The sequence below is a fragment of the Macaca fascicularis genome, chromosome 9 (assembly GCF_037993035.2).
Source record: "Macaca fascicularis isolate 582-1 chromosome 9, T2T-MFA8v1.1".
Taxonomy (NCBI): Eukaryota; Metazoa; Chordata; class Mammalia; order Primates; family Cercopithecidae; genus Macaca; species Macaca fascicularis.
The window spans coordinates 124,263,669-124,282,275 of NC_088383.1; the positions used below are offsets into that span (position 1 = coordinate 124,263,669).

An 18,607-nucleotide genomic window follows, 5' to 3' on the forward strand; every position below is an offset into this window, starting at 1 on the left:
TGGTAAATTATTTCAAGTAGAATCATGTAAAGAAAACTATGACTATTAATAAGCACTTTAATCTTTTTACTATTACGGTTGTTTCAAAGGAAATTCCTAGTAATAAAGTTAAGCATGGTTTTTAAATCTAAGTAATGAATGTCATTCTGTGATTAATCATTCCATACTAATAATTTAATCTTTTTCGTTTTGAAATAATAATTTGAAGTGATAACTCCTGATGAATATGGGATTGTCTTAGCTTTTAGGAGGCTCATTAATCATTGTTTGAAATTAATCAAATGAGTTGAATGAAGTACTGAATCTAGGCTGGCAGTGACTTTATCTCATTGCTAGGTTGGGCCTGTCAATATGTATTTGTTTTGGCTATGGTGATAAGACACTGGGCTTATTTTTATGGAAGTTGATGAAAGTTTTGTTTGTTTTTCTTCTGGGGAAAAAGTCCCACAAAAAGTATAGATTGTTGTTGTTATTGTTAAAAATCCATGAAGTGGAATTTTGAACTTTTGCAAAAGGTTCTTCAAGGAGCTTCCACACAACGTCTGTACTTCGATGAAGAATTTAAGGTTGAGCTATTTTCTGGCTGACATAATGAGAATGTATTTTTATTTTTTCATATTGTTGAAGATTATGATATATCAAGTTTTATGTGTCAAAAAACTTAGGTGAAAAAATTTGGAGAATTTTGTTTCAGAAATAGAAAGATGTCAGATTATGATGATTCTAATTATTACTCTTATTTAATTTCCTTCTATGTGCTAGGTACTGTGTTAAGTAATTTATATACAAAATTTTTAACCTACCTTGTAGCATGATATTATTATCCTAATTTTCAGAAGATTAAACAGATGACAGTAACAGGAACTTGCCAAAGCCATGCAGGTAGTAGGTGGTAGATATAACTTTTTTAACTCCTGAAACTTGTGGTAGTCCTTCTATTTGACTACATCATGCTGATTAGTTGGGCCCATTGTATGTTCTTAATTATGGCAACAAATTACCTTATTCTTAGTAATGCTTGTTTCTTAATGCTGTGGAAATATAGAAGCAAATATGAGTTCCATTTTTTCAAGCAAGTTGTTCAGACTGGAGGAAGGAATAGCGTATTTTAAACAATTTTATATTTTAACAAAGTTTTTTTTTTTTCCCTGTGCTAACGCTGACAACAAAAACATAAAGACAGTTCCACAATTCAACATAGATTAAAACTGTTTGGCTTTATCTCATTTGATTATTTGTAGGTAGTTCTCAAAAAGGTTCTCTAAGATAATCTGTATTTATCCTCCTGGGTTTGTAGTATGAAATGTTGGACTATTTTCCTGGGAAAAGGTATTTTTCATGTTATTCTTTATACTTCAACAAATGTCTTTCAAAATAATTGTTTTGCTTATAGAGTATGTTTTTGTGGAAATAGATATAAGCGTTGTATAATAAACCAATTAGGAAACAGAAAAAATGTCATGTTGCTAATTTTTCTTTTCACTGTGGTGCATTAGGACTTTTTTGGTGCATTTATGGAAGGTACTTAAAAACTTAGCTGATTGCTTTGTGTTATATGATGTTTAAAGAAATAGGAATATTTGTACCATTTCTAATTTTTTATTGTTGCGAAATGTATTATGTCAACCTTACTGCCATAGTAAATTTTACCCAGTCAATATCGCTAATCTTTGGGTATATAACCTTGCCTTCACAGTTCCCATTCTATTATTGCATAATGGATGTAGAAGGCATATGCTGGTGATTTCCAAACATGGCCATACCTTGGCATCCTCTTTGGAGGTTGGTTGGAAAAAAAAAACTAACTTATATAATCAGATTCTTTGAGATTAGATACTGGGCCTCTATGTTTTTAAAAAGTGACTAAAGTGCAGCTGATAATACAGCTAGGGTGGTGAATAAGATAGGTTGAATATAACACATAGCATGACACATTTCTTAATTTGACTGTAACATATGACGTGACACACTTCCTAATGTTCTAGTTTGTAAATCTAGTTTGAGGTCAGATTTAATTTTTTTTGTTATTGTTAGCGCTGTTATTATTACTTTCAGAAAGCCACCATGACACCTTCTTCAAGGTTAACAAGAACTTTCTGGTTAAGATAACCTTCTATTTAGAATTCACACAGAATTCTGAAACAAGATGAAAAACAACTTATTGACCATATTTTTCTTCATCAAAAAGATAATAGAGGATAATATAAACATGAAAATGTAATTTCCTGAGTTAAATTATTTAAGAATGGGTAGGGAATAGGATTTGTATAAGAACTATATCTTGCAGAAAGCAGAATAGCCAAAATTTCAAATGAGATTGAAAGAATAATCGAGTTTCAGAATAAATTCCCTGAACATAGTGGTTTACTTATGACATTAATTTCCTTATAGGTGATTATTTAAAAACTAAATCAGTAAAAACTGAAAAGTAATTTTGTATTTGAGAAAGTAATATTTTAATTGGCAGTATATAATAATGTATATTCTTAACCATTTTATTATACAGTGAAATTGCAGTTCTGTGTACTCTTAAAAGATCGCTTAACTGGCCGGGCATGGAGGCTCACTCCTGTAATCCCACCACTTTGGGAGGTTGAGGCAGGCTGATCGCCTGAGGTCGGGAGTTTGAGACCAGCCTGACCAACATGGAGAAACCCCATCTCTACTAAAAATACAAAAATTAGCTGGTTGTGGTGGTGCATGCCTTTAATCCCAGCTACTCAGGAGGCTGAGGCAGGAGAATCACTTTTACCCTGGAGGCAGAGGTTGTGGTGAGCCAAGATCGCGCCGTTGCACTTTAGCCTGGGCAACAAGACCGAAACTCCGTCTCAAAAAAAAAAAAAAAAATTCACTTAGCTTATTAATGAAGCCTAGGATACTTGATTTTGCCCAACTCTTTGGAGTGATATATATGTATACATATATAATAGATATAGTTTGGTAAGGCATATAATTTCATAGCAAAATCATATTCAAATTAAGTCATCTAGTTATTTAATTTTTTGGAATACTCAGGCAAGATTATGAAAATTCCAATCTGCTTGCTCTTCATGTTTATAGTTATTTTTAATTTTCTGGAGGTTATTTTATTAGTTCCTCTCTCTGTTTATCAGTATTTCTCTATGCACTTTGTTACATTCTTAGGGCTTTTTCTTGATGAAAGTGGTACCACTTAGCTGGCCACCTGAAAGAAACAGTTTCTTTGTAGATCAGGAAAATCCTTAGAATCATTCGCACATTTTTTTCAATGAATTTAGCCAACTGTTGACTGTTTTAAGCTTCATTATATCCTTTGCTTAAGGTGTTCGCTTTCTTTTTTGGGGGATTCTATACAAGAAATAGTAGTTTATTCTTTTTTAAAAAGAGGCCACTCAGTAAAAGAAAAAATAACCTTTTATTTTGAGGAAAGGATGAACTAACATTTATCTAATGTTTTCAATAGTGCTTGGCATGTCACACATGATTTATAATATAATTATTATTACATCTGTGTAGTGTACATTAGTATATTTAATTTGTAGAAGACAACACTGATTTACCATGGTTAAACCCAAAGTCACACAGGCTATAAGATGTTGTATTCAGAATTTAAAGTTAAGTGTACATTCAGAGTCCTTTTGATACCAACACTATACACTATGATATTTTTTTTTCTGGTTTAACAGGATAAAAATGGAATTTTAGTTGGAAAGAATTTGTTAGTGTAATAAGACATTCAAAAATAGTTTTTATCAATAGATTTAATCATATTTCTGAGATGTATTTGAATTTCACTCTACCTGTCCCCCTACCATAAGTTGATTGGAAAATAGTGACCTCAAGATAGAAAATCTAGGAGAAAAAAAAGGATAATGGATAATGAATCTCTCTCATTCTTAACAAGTCTACATCCATTTTGAGAGACTGTATTGAATACAAAAATTACTGAATAAATGTTAATGAAAAAATGCTCTGAAAAAGCAGACTCTTTAATAAATAGTGCTGGGAAAAGTTGACATTCATTTGCAGGAATATGAAACCACACTCTCCCCTCTAAACTAAAAATGGATCGAAACAATAAAACAACAGAAAACTGGAAAAATGCTTCAAGACATGGGTCTGGAGAAGATTTTATGAAAAAGGCCACAACAGCACAGGCAACAAAAGCAAAAGTAAACAAATGCTATCATATAAAAATAAAAAGCTTCTGCAAAGCAAAGGACAATCAACAGAGTGAAAAGACAACCTACAGAAGGGGAGAAAATATTTGCAAACAAATCTGACAGGGGATTAACATCCAGAATATATAAAGAACCAAGAAAATCTCAACAGTAAAGAAAACCACACCAAACAATTACACCATTTTGTAAATATTTTTTTGTGTAAACACAAAACCACACCATTTTGTAAATATTTAACAAAAATAGGCAAATGATCTCAACAGACATTTCTCAGAAGAAGACATACAAATAACCAATAATATATGACAGCGTGCTCAACATCAGTGATCATCAGAGAAATACAAATCAAAACACAATGAAGTATCATCTCTCACCATTTAGGATATTTATTATCAAAAAGACAAAAAATAGCAAATGCTGGTGAGGATGCAGAACAAAGGGGAAATGTTTTTGGTGGAAATGTAAGCTAGTACAGCCACTATGGAGAACAGTATGGAGGTTCTTCAAAAAACTACAAATAGAACTATTACATACCACTACTGGACATGTATCCAAAGGAAAGAAAATCAGTATATTAAAGAGACACCTGCACCTCCAGGTTTATTGCAGTACACATCACAACATCCAAGATATGGATAGGGTAAATTGTGCTTATTTTAGAATATTAAAATATTCTAAACTAAATTTAAAGTATTAAAATATTCTAAAGTTGGTTCCAAGATATGGAGTATTCCAAGATATGGAACCAACTAGGTTTCTAACAAGAGATGAATGAATTTGAAAAATGTCGTATATATACATGCTGAAATACTATTCAGCCATAAAAATAATGAAGTCCTGTCATTGTGGCAACATGATGGAACTGGAAGACATTATGCTAAGCGAAATAAGCCAGGAACAGAAAGTTAAACACTGTATGTTTTCACTCATATGTGGAAGCTAAAACAGGTTGATCTAGAGGAAAAAGGTAGAACAGAGGATACTAGAGTCTGAGGAGGGTAGGGAGAAGTGGTAGGTTACACAGAGAGATTTGTTAAAGAATACAAAATTACAGCTAGATAGGAGGAATACATTGTAGTGTTCTATAACACTGTAAGATGACTATAGTTAGCTACTATGTATAGTTTCAAATATCTAGAATGAGGATATTGAATATTTCTAACAAAAAGAAATGATAAATGTTCGAGATGATTGATAGGCCAATTACCCTGATCTGATCACTATACATTATATGTATTGAAGTATCACTATCTACTCCATTAATATGTACAATTATTAGTTCTTAGTTAAAAAATGTAAAAAAGGAAAAAAGTTTAAAAAAAATCTTACCTCTTGAGGGAAGAAGGAGGAAGGACAAAGAAGTCATGAATGTAGAATGAAAAATTTAAAATAAAATATTAACATGTAGGATCCAAACATATTTCAAAAGTTGAATAAACTATGATCAAATAGGGTTCATTCTAGGAATTCAACTGTGATTCATTATCTGGGAATCTATAATTATAATTTATTAGTTCAAAACTATTAAGGCAACAGGACATATAATTGTATATCAAAACATTATAAAATCATTTCAATTAAGATTAGGTGTCAAACAGTAATGCCTACTTTGCCTGGCAGAAAGTAAAAAACTAAATACATATGTATTTAATGTCTTAGGGGACAAATCCTAAGAGAAGGTATGGGTATGAATGAGTTTTTTTAACCGAGAATGAGATAACCTAGGGTAAATTTTGCTTATTTCAGAATATTAAAAGAAGTTTTGAAGTAAGGAGCCAAAAAACAGAACCCCAGTAAAGTACCATCATTTCAGAGGCAGGTGGGAGAAGATATTTGGCAACATCCAGAATATAATTTTCTATTATAGAAGTATTGAAATGGCTAATATAGGTTTTTCTTTATATTCATCTTGTTATGAGCCCTTTACATACAACCTGTGTGTACGTTCTGTCTTATTTCAAATTTGCAATTAAGACTGACTTATGAATTGGCATTCTAAGTGAAACAGTAAAAGATTTTTTGTTTTTTTGAGATGGAGTGCAATGGCACGACCTCGACTCACTGTAACCTCTGCCTTCCATGTTCAAGTGACTCTCCTGCCTCAGCCTCCTGAGTAGCTGAGATTACAGGCGCCTGCCACCATCCCCGGCTAATTTTTGTATTTTTCAGTAGAGACAGGATTTCACCATGTTGGCCAGGCTGGTCTTCAACTCCTGACCTCAGGTGATCTGCCTGCCTGGCCTCCCAAAGTGCTGGGATTGCATGCATTAGCCACCGCACCTGGCCAAAAGATTTTTTAAAGTGTCTTTACAGTAATACAGATTATATATATATATATATATATATATATACACACACACACACATATACACACACACGTATGTATATGTATATATATTATGAAAAAACATGAGCATTTATGGAAAAATTAGCCAGTGAATTTACATTTTCCACTTGCATTTTTTTGGTATAATAGTTAAAATAAATCAGTCTCCCTTCAGCTTGAGTTTTAATATAATTATCTATCCCTCATGTGTAAATAGTTTTGATGGTATAGTACTGTTTGCTCAAATTTGGGTTTGAGAGAATAGTAACTCTAAGTTTTTGATCTTATGTGTATTGAGTATATGGTTCATAACTAATAGTTAGTACCTTAAATAATGAGTAAGTTAACCGGTGTGTTATTTTATTTTTTATTTTTTTAAGCCTGTATTCCAGAGAGTGTATATTACCTTGGTCTTCATTCTTTTCATTGTGGCTGTTTTGTTGGTATAGAATATTATTTCTGTAATTTTCATGATGTCAGTAACTATGGAATTTGCTTTAATTTGTTTGGCCTTGAACTGTTTATGAAGTGATAATAATCTAAGTACTCCAGAAATATATTTTCTTCTTGGCAAGAAATATAAATTGTAGTCAGACAGATTAAAAATGTAAGAGACTTTTTAGTGTAAGAATTGGTTTAGACTACATGTAAACACATTATATTTGTTTAGTATTGAGCTTTAAGGCATTTGATTTATGCCCACATATCAAGCTGACATATTTGTGTTTTCTTCCTCTTGTTATCTGGACGGCAGAGAATTCCCCATATGGCCATAGGGAGGGGTGTTGATGTAACAGTGGTGGATGACATAGGGATTTGAGCTACATACTTAAACAGATTGCTTGTGCCCTGTGTTCCTGCTCATACTTGATCAGGGGTACCACTTCCATTTCATATTCTTAGGGTTATTGGTAACAATATAGCTCATGATTGCAAACTCTCAACACGTAGTCATTTGATTACCCGTGCTTAAGCATTCTATTTTTATCTGGACCTAATGGCAAGGCAGTAATAGAGGTATATAACTTTCCACCGCAGATGGTATGGCCTTTGACATGTGTGTGAAGACTGCATTGTGATTCTTTCACTGGGGCTTGCCGTAAATTCCATATACTACTTTTTCCAGCAGTGACACTACCAAGAACTGTAGTATGTACTGGGTCATATGTCCCTAGCTGCGGAGTTGCATGCAGGGTAGACTTCACTGACAGCAGAGCTATTTCCTACCCTGGCTGGAAAAAGCTGGCAGCCTTTAATGTCTTGCAGTATATGGGCTGAAGCAGTATTCCTAGGATCGGAATGTGCTGCCTTTAGAACACAAAGAGGCCTACCAGATGGTTTGCTTTCTTCTTTGTAATGGGAGTTGCAAGATACGTGATTGGTCTTTTAATTCGGATGAGCTGTCTAAGAATGTTCTTGTCCACTGGACCACTAAATATTTTACCAACATGAAAGTCTCTGAATCTTTGTAGATTTTATTTTCCACCCTTTGAAGCATATGTCTTAAGAAGGTCTCTGTTGCATTATTCTTGCCCATCTGGCCCAATTAGCATAATGGTGTTAATGTAGTAGAACAACGTAATGTTCTGCAAAATATCCAACAGGATAAGGCAAAAGTGTGAAGGTATACTAGTTTCCCTTCCATGAGAATGCAAATGATTTTTGATCCTCTTTTTTGATAGTTAGCAAAGAACACATTTGCCAACTCCATGGCCATGTTAATTTGCTCTAATAAAACATATACATCTTGCATAACACAATTTTAGTTCTACTTGGTGGTAGGTGACTGCTATCCTTTAAGCTTTGTTTAGTTTGCAGGGGCCAAACTGATGATTTAGATGGAGATTTGATGGGGTCCATTATCCTGGCATTATTTTGGTTCTTAAAGGCGATACTAATTGCTTCTATCCACTCTCTCTGGAATGTGATAGTATTTTAACATTTATTGTGTTACCCAGGGTATAAAAGCTCCCAGAGGCCTCCACTGTGATAACCAAGGACCAAATATGGTAGGTGTTGTGCCATTTACTAAGTCTGTTTATTCCAATTCTATATCCAGCGACTGAAGACATGATCACTGGGTGAGTCTGTGACCCAGTGGACCCATTTTGAGCTGGACCTTGTCCAGGATTCCTTTTGTTTCCTCATCCCCATATATCCTTACTATAAAAAGAGGCAATAATGATACTTTGTATCTGCAGGTGTCAGTGTCAACTCAGACTCTGTGTTCAATAGTACTTGAAATGTTTGTGATGCCTTTCTTTCTAGACTACAATTTAACCAAAAAGATTATTATGGATGTTTTTGAGGAATAGCTGGGGAAATTAATAACACATACACTTGCTGTGGTATTTCAGAGTCCTTCTTCCTGCACCCCAGAATTTAAAATTTATCATCTCTGGATTTCCAAAATGGCTCATGTCCAGAAATTGAGCAATGCATTGTGACTTTTTAATTGCAGCATCTACAATTAGCCTCCTGATCATCCATCTTTGTTTTCTTTCTTTTTTTTTTTTTTTGAGACTGTTGCCGCTGCTGGAGTGCAGTGGCTGGATCTCAGCTCACTGCAAGCTCCACCTCCCGGGTTTACGCCATTCTCCTGCCTCAGCCTCTCCAGTAGCTGGGACTACAGGCGCCCGCCACCTCGCCCGGCTAGTTTTTTGTATTTTTTAGTAGAGACGGGGTTTCACCGTGTTAGCCAGGATGGTCTCGATCTTCTGACCTCGTGATCTGCCCGTCTCGGCCTCCCAAAGTGCTGGGATTACAGGCTTGAGCCACCGCGCCCGGCCCTTGTTTTCTTTTGATAATGTAAGTTGGGAATACCCTTGTTGACTATCTGTTTTGCCTCTAGGGATACTATGTTCTGTTAAATATCTCTATAATTCTTTATAAGTTAATTCCCTTGATTGACACTTTTGACCTTGCTGCTCATTACAATAATTGCCCTCTACTTGCACTGGCTTCTGTTACTTCAGTGTTACCAGCTGGCCTCTGTTGTCCTGTTGTTTCCCATCATTGGGCTCAGTTCTGTTACAGTTTCTCTTACCATCAGCTTTGGTCTATGGAGGAGACCCACGAAATTCTTAGTGATGCTACTTAGTGTCTCTCCCACCATCATATTCTTCATGGCTTTGGTAATTGTCATATCATCTGGCCCTTTCCGTAGATAAAATGGCCTGGTGGGTTTTCTGGCATTACAATGTATATTGGTTTCAGCATGTGCACATTTTTAGACTTTTAATCACTGCCTTTACTGTTTGCTATGGCAGTTCCGGCATTTTGACCTTACTTAGCATGGGGTATATTTTTCATGTTTTACATGTTTCTAGGACTCATCCAGACAGCAAGTTAACATCACCTCTTGTGGCATCCTTGTCAGAAAGGTAAATCCTGCATCTTGGGAGAAGGCTTTCAAATCAATAAACTCTCCCTAATCCAATGATAAGGTTCTGGCCTGCTTGATCAAGCTCTCCTCTGAACCTCATACCACCTGTACTCTCCCACCTCCTTCCAACATGTACTGTCTATCTGTCTAGGTTTTTTTGTTTGTTTGTTTGTTTTGTTTTGTTTTGTTTTGTTTTGAGACAAGAGTCTTGTTCTGTCGCCTAGGCTGGAGTGCAGTGGTGTGACCTCGGCTCACTGCAACCTCCGTCTCCTGGGTTCAAGCAATTCTCCTGCCTCAGCCTCCTGAGTAGCTGGGACTACAGGCACCTGCCACCACACCCGGCTAATTTTTTTGTACTTTTAGTAGAGACGGGGGTTTCACTATGTTGGCCAGGCTGGTCTTGAACTCTTGACCTTGTGATCCGCCCACCTCTGCCTCCCAAAGTGGTGGGATTACAGGCGTGAGCCACTGCGACCGGCGAAGGTCTTACAGATTCTTTGGTGGTATATTCTCTTTCTTTCCTTAGCAGTCCCAACATGTACCTGGATGAGTTATGTTGATACCCAACCCAAGTTATAGGCCCTCTGGCCAGTACTGAAGATGTGAGCAGATCCTGACCTGGGCCACAGGTCTTGCTGGAGAGTAACCTCTACATGGTGTTTAAGCAAAGGCAGAGTGCTATCTGTGTTTTAGGAGGGTAGGGTGGATCATTTCTGCAGTGTCAGATGATTCAGGAAAATCTGAGAATTCAAAATTTGGGGAGATTTTAAGGAGCATCAACTTCTGATACTCCCATGTTGTGTGTCAGAGTCCTTTTTCTTCTGGGGCTTGACCTTCTTTAATTGGCAGATCTTCTATAATTGGCAGTCTTTTTATATGGTACTGAGGAGACCCTCTGGCTTTATCAGCCTTTCATTATCTTTTTTTAGAGCACACTGGGGCTAAGCAGTAGACATGCAATTCTAATATCTTAATAGTTACCCTTCCTCATGTTTTTCAAGCATCTAGTACTTCCTCCTGCTACACTATTCCCTTCTATTGGTATGCCGTCCTAATTTACCACTACTTTAAGTTTTTGCAGTTGCTTGATGGCCACTTTGTGCCAAGAGCTGTCTGTGCTCCACCTACCACCAATGATGAGTTTTTCATTGCTAGCCTGGCAATGTATGATCCAGCTCTCAAACTCCAACTTATTTCTTACTTTCTTATACCATTCCTGAAACAAGTCAGAGTTTGAGTCCTCTGGAAAGCAGACTCTGAGGTAGAGTTTAGTATTCATGATGTTAATTGGGAGTACCCTTACAATCAATGCCTTTGCAAGAGGTAGGGGGATGAAGCAGAATTGGACAAAGGGAGAAGCTGAGTTGTGATGTGGACAGATAACCTTAGTCAACCCTGTAAGGATTGACTGAAGGCAAAATAATTGGTCATACTTCTCCCATGTTGGGCTGGAATGGCCAGGCCTTTTTACCACCACATTTATCAGTCATTCGATATGGGTCATTCTAAGAAGGGTGTGCCCTTGAGCAAAGTGGGCCTGTGTTCCTCAGGCAGTTTGTGAGGTAGCTTGCAACTGACTATTCACTGACAGCACTACTAACAACCCAGACAACAAATTTGTTTTTTTGAATGATGATCTGGGCAGCATATATCCATGTCTACCAAAAATATCCAAACTTCAGATGATTAACACCGAATAAAAATTTATTTTTCACCTATTATACATGTTCATCATTGGTTGGCAGGGGAGTTTTTTTTTTTTTTAATTATTATACCTTAAGTTCTAGGTACATGTGCACAATGTGCAAATTTGATGCATAGATACACATGTGCCATATTGGTTTGCTGCACCCATTACCTCATCATTTACATTAGGTATTTCTCCTAATGCTATCCCTTCCCCAGCCCTCCACCCAACAACGGGCCCTGGTGTGTGATGTTCCCCGCCCTGTGTCCAAGTGATCTCATTGTTCAATTCCCACCTATGAGTGCGAACATGCAGTGTTTGGTTTTCTGTCCTTGTGATAGTGTCCTGAGAATGATGGTTTCCAGCTTCATCCATGGCCCTGCGAAGGACATGAACTCATCCTTTTTATGGCTGCATAGTATTCCATGGTGTGTATGTGCCACATTTTCTTATCCGGTCTATCATTGATGGACATTTGGGTTGGTTCCAAGTCTTGCTATTGTGAATAGTGCCACAATAAACATACGTGTGCATGTGTCTTTATAGTAGCATGATTTATAATCCTTTGGGTATATACCCAGTAATGATCCGGATGGCTGGGTCAAATGGTAATTCTAGTTCTAGATCCTTGAGGAATCACCACACTGTCTTCCACAATGGTTGAACTAATTTATACTCCCACCAATAGTGTAAAAGCATTTCTATTTCTCCACATCCTCTCCAGCATCTGTTGTTTCCTGTAATGATTGCCATTCTAACTAGCATGAGATGTTATCTCATTGTGTTTTTGATTTGCATTTCTCAGATGACCAGTGTTGATGAGCATTTTTTCATGTGTCTGTTGGCTGCATAAATGTCTTCTTTTGGGAAGTGTCTGTTCATATTCTTTGCCCACTTTTTGATGGGGTTGCTGTTTTCTTGTAAATTTGTTTGAGTTCTTTGTAAATTCTGTATATTAGTCCTTTGTCAGATGGGTAGATTGCAAAAATTTTCTCCCATTCTGTAGGTTGCCTGTTCACTCTGATGGTAGTTTCTTTTGCTGTGCAGAAGCTCTTTAGTTTAATTAGATCCCATTTGTCTATTTTGGCTTTTGTTGCCATTGCTTTGGTGTTTTAGTCATGAAGTCCTTGCCCATGCCTATGTCCTGAACGGAATTGCCTAGGTTTTCTTCTAGGGTTTTTATGGTTTTAGGTCTAACATTTAAGTCTTTAATCCATCTTGAATCAATTTTTGTATAAGGTGTAAGGAAGGAATCCAGTTTCAGCTTTTTACATATGGCTAACTAGTTTTGCCTGCACCATTTATTAAATAGGGAATCCTTTCCTCATTTCTTGTTTTTGTCAGGTTTGTCAAAGATCAGATGGTTATAGACGTGTTGTGTTATTTCTGAGGCCTCTTTTCTTTTCCATTGGTCTATATCTCTGTTTTGGTACCAGTACCATGCTGTTTTGGTTACTGTAGCCTTGTAGTATAGTTTGAAGTCAGGTAGCATGTAGTATAGTTTGAAGTTATTTAAGAATAAATATGTATTATGCTACCTGGCTTATCTGTAAATAATATCACAGATATATACTATTAGAAATAGTGAAAACTGAACTTTAGCTAAGTGCGGTGGTGTGCACCTGTAATTCAGAAACTCTGGAGGCTGAGGCAGGAGGATTGCTTGAGACCAGGAATTAATTTAGACCAGCCTAGGCAATATAGCAAGACCCCATCTCCAAAAAACAAATAAGAAACTGAATATTGCTCTAAAAAAATTATAATATAAAGGTATAAAGAATGGAGGGAGAGAAAGTATGTGTGTGTAAGTCTATGTAAGAGCTTCTATGAAGAAGGAAGTCAGACATATTATCTGAAACTGGGAATGAGGCATGCTGTTTAGGACAGATGAAAATACAAAAAAACAAAAACAAACTCTTTCTAGCTGTTTATTTAGAATTAAAAGTGCTTACCTCTGTGATTCTGGAATATGCTTTGGGAAGATAGGGGGCAGTGGATTTTTTTTTTTGATAAGCCTTGTAGAAATATTGGACGTTTGAGCTTCACATATGTATATATTTAAAAATAATAAAAGCAAACCATAACAGTACAGAAATTAAATGATGCACAAGTTAGTGGGTCAAGGATAAATGTTCAAAAATTGGGAAAATTAGTGCATGGACATATACTTGGAAATTTTCCATCTGGAAAATATATATGGGAAAAATTAAGTTTGATGCTTACCAGATATACAAAAATAAGTTCCAAAAAGATTGAAGACCAAAATAGTAAAAGCCAACTGAAAACCTTTACTAGAAAGTTAGAGATTATTTTTAAAATCTCAGTTTACTGAATAAACAAGCACAGATCATAAGGTAACCTAAAAGTAAGACCAACTTTCTGTGAAACCAGATTTCATAAACTAAGTGAAAAAAAGATGCTGTAGCATGGAAGAATAAATGGTAATACATATAGCCAGCAAAGGATTAGTATCTGGAGTATTTAATCAAGAATTCTTTAAATTATTAAGAAAAAGACAAAAAGCAAATAGAAAAATGTGCAAGTCTTGAGCAGTGATTTCATAGAAGACTAAAACAAATAACCTATACATGTGAAAATAAGTTGACTCACCAGTAACTGGAAAAATGCAAAATCAAGCCATTTATCAGGTTGGTAAAAGTTTATAGTCTGATAGAGCTACATGTTGTAGAGAATATAAAACAAGAGGAACTGTTGTACACTGCTAATGTGGGTCAACGCAACTACTTTGGGGAGCAAACTGGGAAAATCTAGTAAAATCAAAGTTGTGTATTTTCTTATACCTCTTGGAAATCTGGAGAAACCTTCAAAATATGCACAAGATACATATAACAGTGAATATACCAACATGACCTGTAATAGGAAAAAATCTTAAAAAAGGCTAATCACTGACAGTTTAATGGGTGAATATTTCATATAGTCATAACATGGAAAACTCTAACATGGTTACAATGATTGCACAGTACCACTTAATATCTATAAATTTAAATGAGCTGTGTAATTGACATTTCTCCAAAGATATACAAATGTCCAATGAGCACATGGAAAGACGCTCAACATCACTAATCATTAGGGAATGCGAGTCAAAACCACAGTGGTATACTTATTCATACTCATTAAGATGGCTATGATACAAAAAACAGAAAATAGCAAGGGTGACGAGGACATGGAGACATATTTGTTCCTTTTGCATTACTGGTAAAAACGTAAAATGATCCAGCTACTATGGAAAACAGAACGACAGTTTCTTAAAAAATTACACACAGAATTACTATATGATCCATTAATCTAATGGACCTCATACAAGTTATTTACCTTCCCATAGGTCTGATTCTTCATTTCTAACATAGGGTAATACCTGCTTAATCAATTTCACTGGATTCTTATAAAGAGCATTTTAAGATATGCAGATGAAAACACTTTGAAACTTTTATATATACTTTATATATACAAGTATACAATTTATACTTTATATAATTTATTTTGTACCAACCTAACAGTACTACACACATATAATGTACATTTCTTAAATTAACTCTAACATGTAAAATTGGCAGTCTGTTATTCTTTATCATAGGCCTCTATAATAATATTTTCTAAAATGTGATCTTCAGAGCATTGACTCTTGAGGATCTTAATAGGCATTATGTGAAAAGTGCTCCTTTGGACAACACATTGGGAAAACACTGTTACATAAAGTTAGGTTAGGTTTTGTACCTTTACGCTCTCTGTTTAGAGAGTATTTAATAGGCAGATATACCTTGTGGACTTAAAAGACAGATTATACAAACTAAATGAATACACTTTTTCGGGGGAGATTTGTGTTTCCTGGAGTATACTTTAGCATATACAAGTCAACATGTATTTTATTGTTCTCAGTCTTTCAACATCATTTTCTAAACTTACAGTTTTGGTTTTTATAACTTTTTGATATTCATTAATAAAATATTGAGTTGAAACCAAATTTATTTTATTATTATTATAGATATAATTACTTAAATAAGAAAACAAGTAATTCATTACTTTAACTTTTACAACTAACTATACTTAAGATTATTTTCTTGTTCCATAAAGGCTTTTACCTAAACAAAATTAATTTGTTTTAAAATATCTTGTTATATCTATATGCTTTTATGAAATACCAAGGCATGTCTTTATAGATATGGCATTTCTAAGAAGATGAAATCTAAAACACTGTATTGACAATGTTACTAGTCATTGAATGATGAATTATTTTAAATCTCAAATTTATGTTAGTATATATGTCAATTTTGAGTTTATATTGAAATACACGTTTTTCTTAACCACTTTCCATAGTTTTTATATAGTTCATAGATTATTTATGATTTTCATTTTTTATCTAGAAATTTTGCAGTTAAAATAATTCCCTTCTACATAAAAAAGCTTTTCTTTTGAAATATCAAATCATTAAAGTGATTTAAATGTTTTATCCTGATGATTATATTTTTAGGTATTCTTTCAGCGGACATTATATATGCCATTTACTTTTGTATGCATACATGTAATATTTGATTCAGTATTAAACTTTCAAATAGGCGTGCCCTATACTGACATTCATAAGTTTTACCTGGTATATTTAATAAAGATATCTCTTCGAAATAATCTTCCAATATAAAATACCTCTATGTTCATTCCTTTCATTTTCTTATTCTCATATGCTTAAAATTATTTATGGGAATTCTTGGCAAGAGTTATTTTTATTTAAGGAATAGTGCTAGTTGAGTAATTATGCTAAATTGAAGGTCATGGAAAATTAGTGAGAATTTTTTTTTTGGCTTCCTGCTTGTGCATAGTATATCTTTAATTTGGCCAATGATGTTTTTATGTTATTTGTCTTAGTTTATTATTTTATTTCATTTTTTGGTTTTCTGTTCTCTTTTTTCTAGCTTGTGATGAATGGAAAATACTACCAAAACCAAATCTTCATAGAGACGTCAACAGATTTGGACACTCTGCAGTAGTCATTAATGGGTAAAAGAAGCACATTTCCAATTTTTAGAGGGTCACCGATATCAGTCATACTATCCTCATATTCTGGTATTCTTTTTGAAAATTATCATTGGTACTTAGTGGTATTGGATTTTATGCATCTCTGCTCTACCATAGAATACATTTTGATTTGTTAATCATATCTTTTTTCCTTTCTTGTTTAATATATTTAAGGGACATGGGAGTAGGTAAAAGAAAGGTGCTGAGATAAAACATCAGATACCCTTCTATGTCATCCTGCCTTCTTTTCTTTTTCCAGAGATCAGATAAGGAATGACTCTTCTTTTAAAAAGATGGAACTGAAATGATAGAGAGGCTAGCCCCATATTTCTATCAAGGAGAACAAGGAAAGTGAGAAGAATTAGATTCTCATTTTAGTTCTGTCATTTACGAAATGGGTGATTTTTGACAAGTCTCTTAACCTCTCTGGACCTTACAATCCTTATATCCATTGAGAAATTGGACTCGATGGTCATTACATTGCCTTCTCCATTTAAGTTAATATAATTTTTGTATTTCTATCTCAAAATTTTGGTAATTTGGAATCCAGTGACAGGTAACAATCTGCTAGCTCATTTAGTAGCTTAACATTTGTAAATCAGAATGACCTTTTTATAAGCTCATTTTTATTACTGCCTTATCCTAAATATGTAAAAATTCTCCACTATTGCCACAAAATGACTTGACCACAATGAAACTGTGTAACTGATATCAATTGGCTGTCCAAACAGTAATAAATGAAAACTGTGAAACATAAAACCTCTCGGGTTCTCTGGTTGATTTTTATTTTACCTTTTTAAATTATAAAATACATTTTGGAAGCCTTTTTTAACTGATTCAATTTATTATGTTAATAATATTTTTGACATGAAAAATATGCTATTTTAAGGGCATCTCAACCTTTTTTGGCACTGGTTAGAATTTAGTATTGTCTAGGCATCTCTTTCCAGACTGAAATTTTAAAAATCTTTTTGATTATTTTACTCTTAGTTTTCTTATTTTAAAAGAATGAAACACCATAAGAAGAACTCTGTGTCTAGTTTCAGAATTCTATGTCTATATTGAAAATTTATAATTCTAAATAGCAGTTCTAAAGTGTGTCTTGTCTATGTACAGCTATTATCTTTTTAAAAAAATATTGTTTACTACCTTATTAAAAACAACACTTATTTTTCTGACAAACAGATGTTGTATATAATCCTTGTTTTTTTTTCCTTTCTTGTATTAACAATAAAACACGTTTTGAAGACTTAGTCTTTTTTTATAGAATATTTCATATTTTGTCTGGAAAGTCTTCAAGAAATTATATAGTACTTCCTCTGGTGTTTTTATATCATATTGTATGCTAGAAATATGATCTTAAAGAAGTACTTAAAATAGTATAAAATGTATATTTAAATATATGCTTATTTTTATAAATAACATTAGATACAGACTTTTAACAGTGTTTCTTTAAGATTCTTGTTTTGTTTTTAATAGGTCCATGTATATATTTGGGGGATTTTCTAGTGTACTCCTTAATGATATCCTTGTATACAAGCCTCCAAATTGCAAGGCTTTCAGAGATGAAGAACTTTGTAAAAATGCTGGTCCAGGGATAAAATGTGTTTGGAATAAAAATCACTGTGAATCTTGGGAATCTGGGAATACTAATAATATTGTTAGAGCAAAGTGCCCTCCTAAAACAGGTAAATTTCTTTTTCTTTTCCTCTCTCTGGCAGCAAAATTTCTCTTCTCCAGAAGTAGAAATATCTTCTGCTTATAAGAATTACTTTAGTAGCTACAGAAATGAAAAATTTATAATACCCTAATTAGGAATTCTAATGTTTGAATCTAGTGATTAATAATTTAATATCTTTATTAGCTATTTTTAGTTTTATTTTTGAAATCTGTATATATAGTATATATATATCAATATTTTATATATGACATGGTCATATATATGAATTTTCTAATATAATTTTAAAATACTTTCCAATACATCATTTCTAAGATATACTGTTAGATTTAAAGAAATAAAA

At 34.1% G+C, this 18,607-nt stretch overlaps 1 protein-coding gene across 10 annotated transcripts in view; it reads left to right on the forward strand.

Moving 5' to 3' along the window:
* ATRNL1 (attractin like 1) overlaps positions 1-18,607 on the forward strand; it is an 842,049-nt gene that overhangs the window by 138,861 nt on the left and 684,581 nt on the right. For all 10 annotated transcript variants that reach the window (XM_045362239.3, XM_074002848.1, XM_005566518.5 and 7 more), the window contains 2 exons: positions 16,484-16,568; positions 18,066-18,274. In XM_045362239.3, the coding sequence (XP_045218174.1) occupies positions 16,484-16,568; positions 18,066-18,274 (294 nt within the window). The remainder of the gene's footprint in view (positions 1-16,483; positions 16,569-18,065; positions 18,275-18,607) is intronic.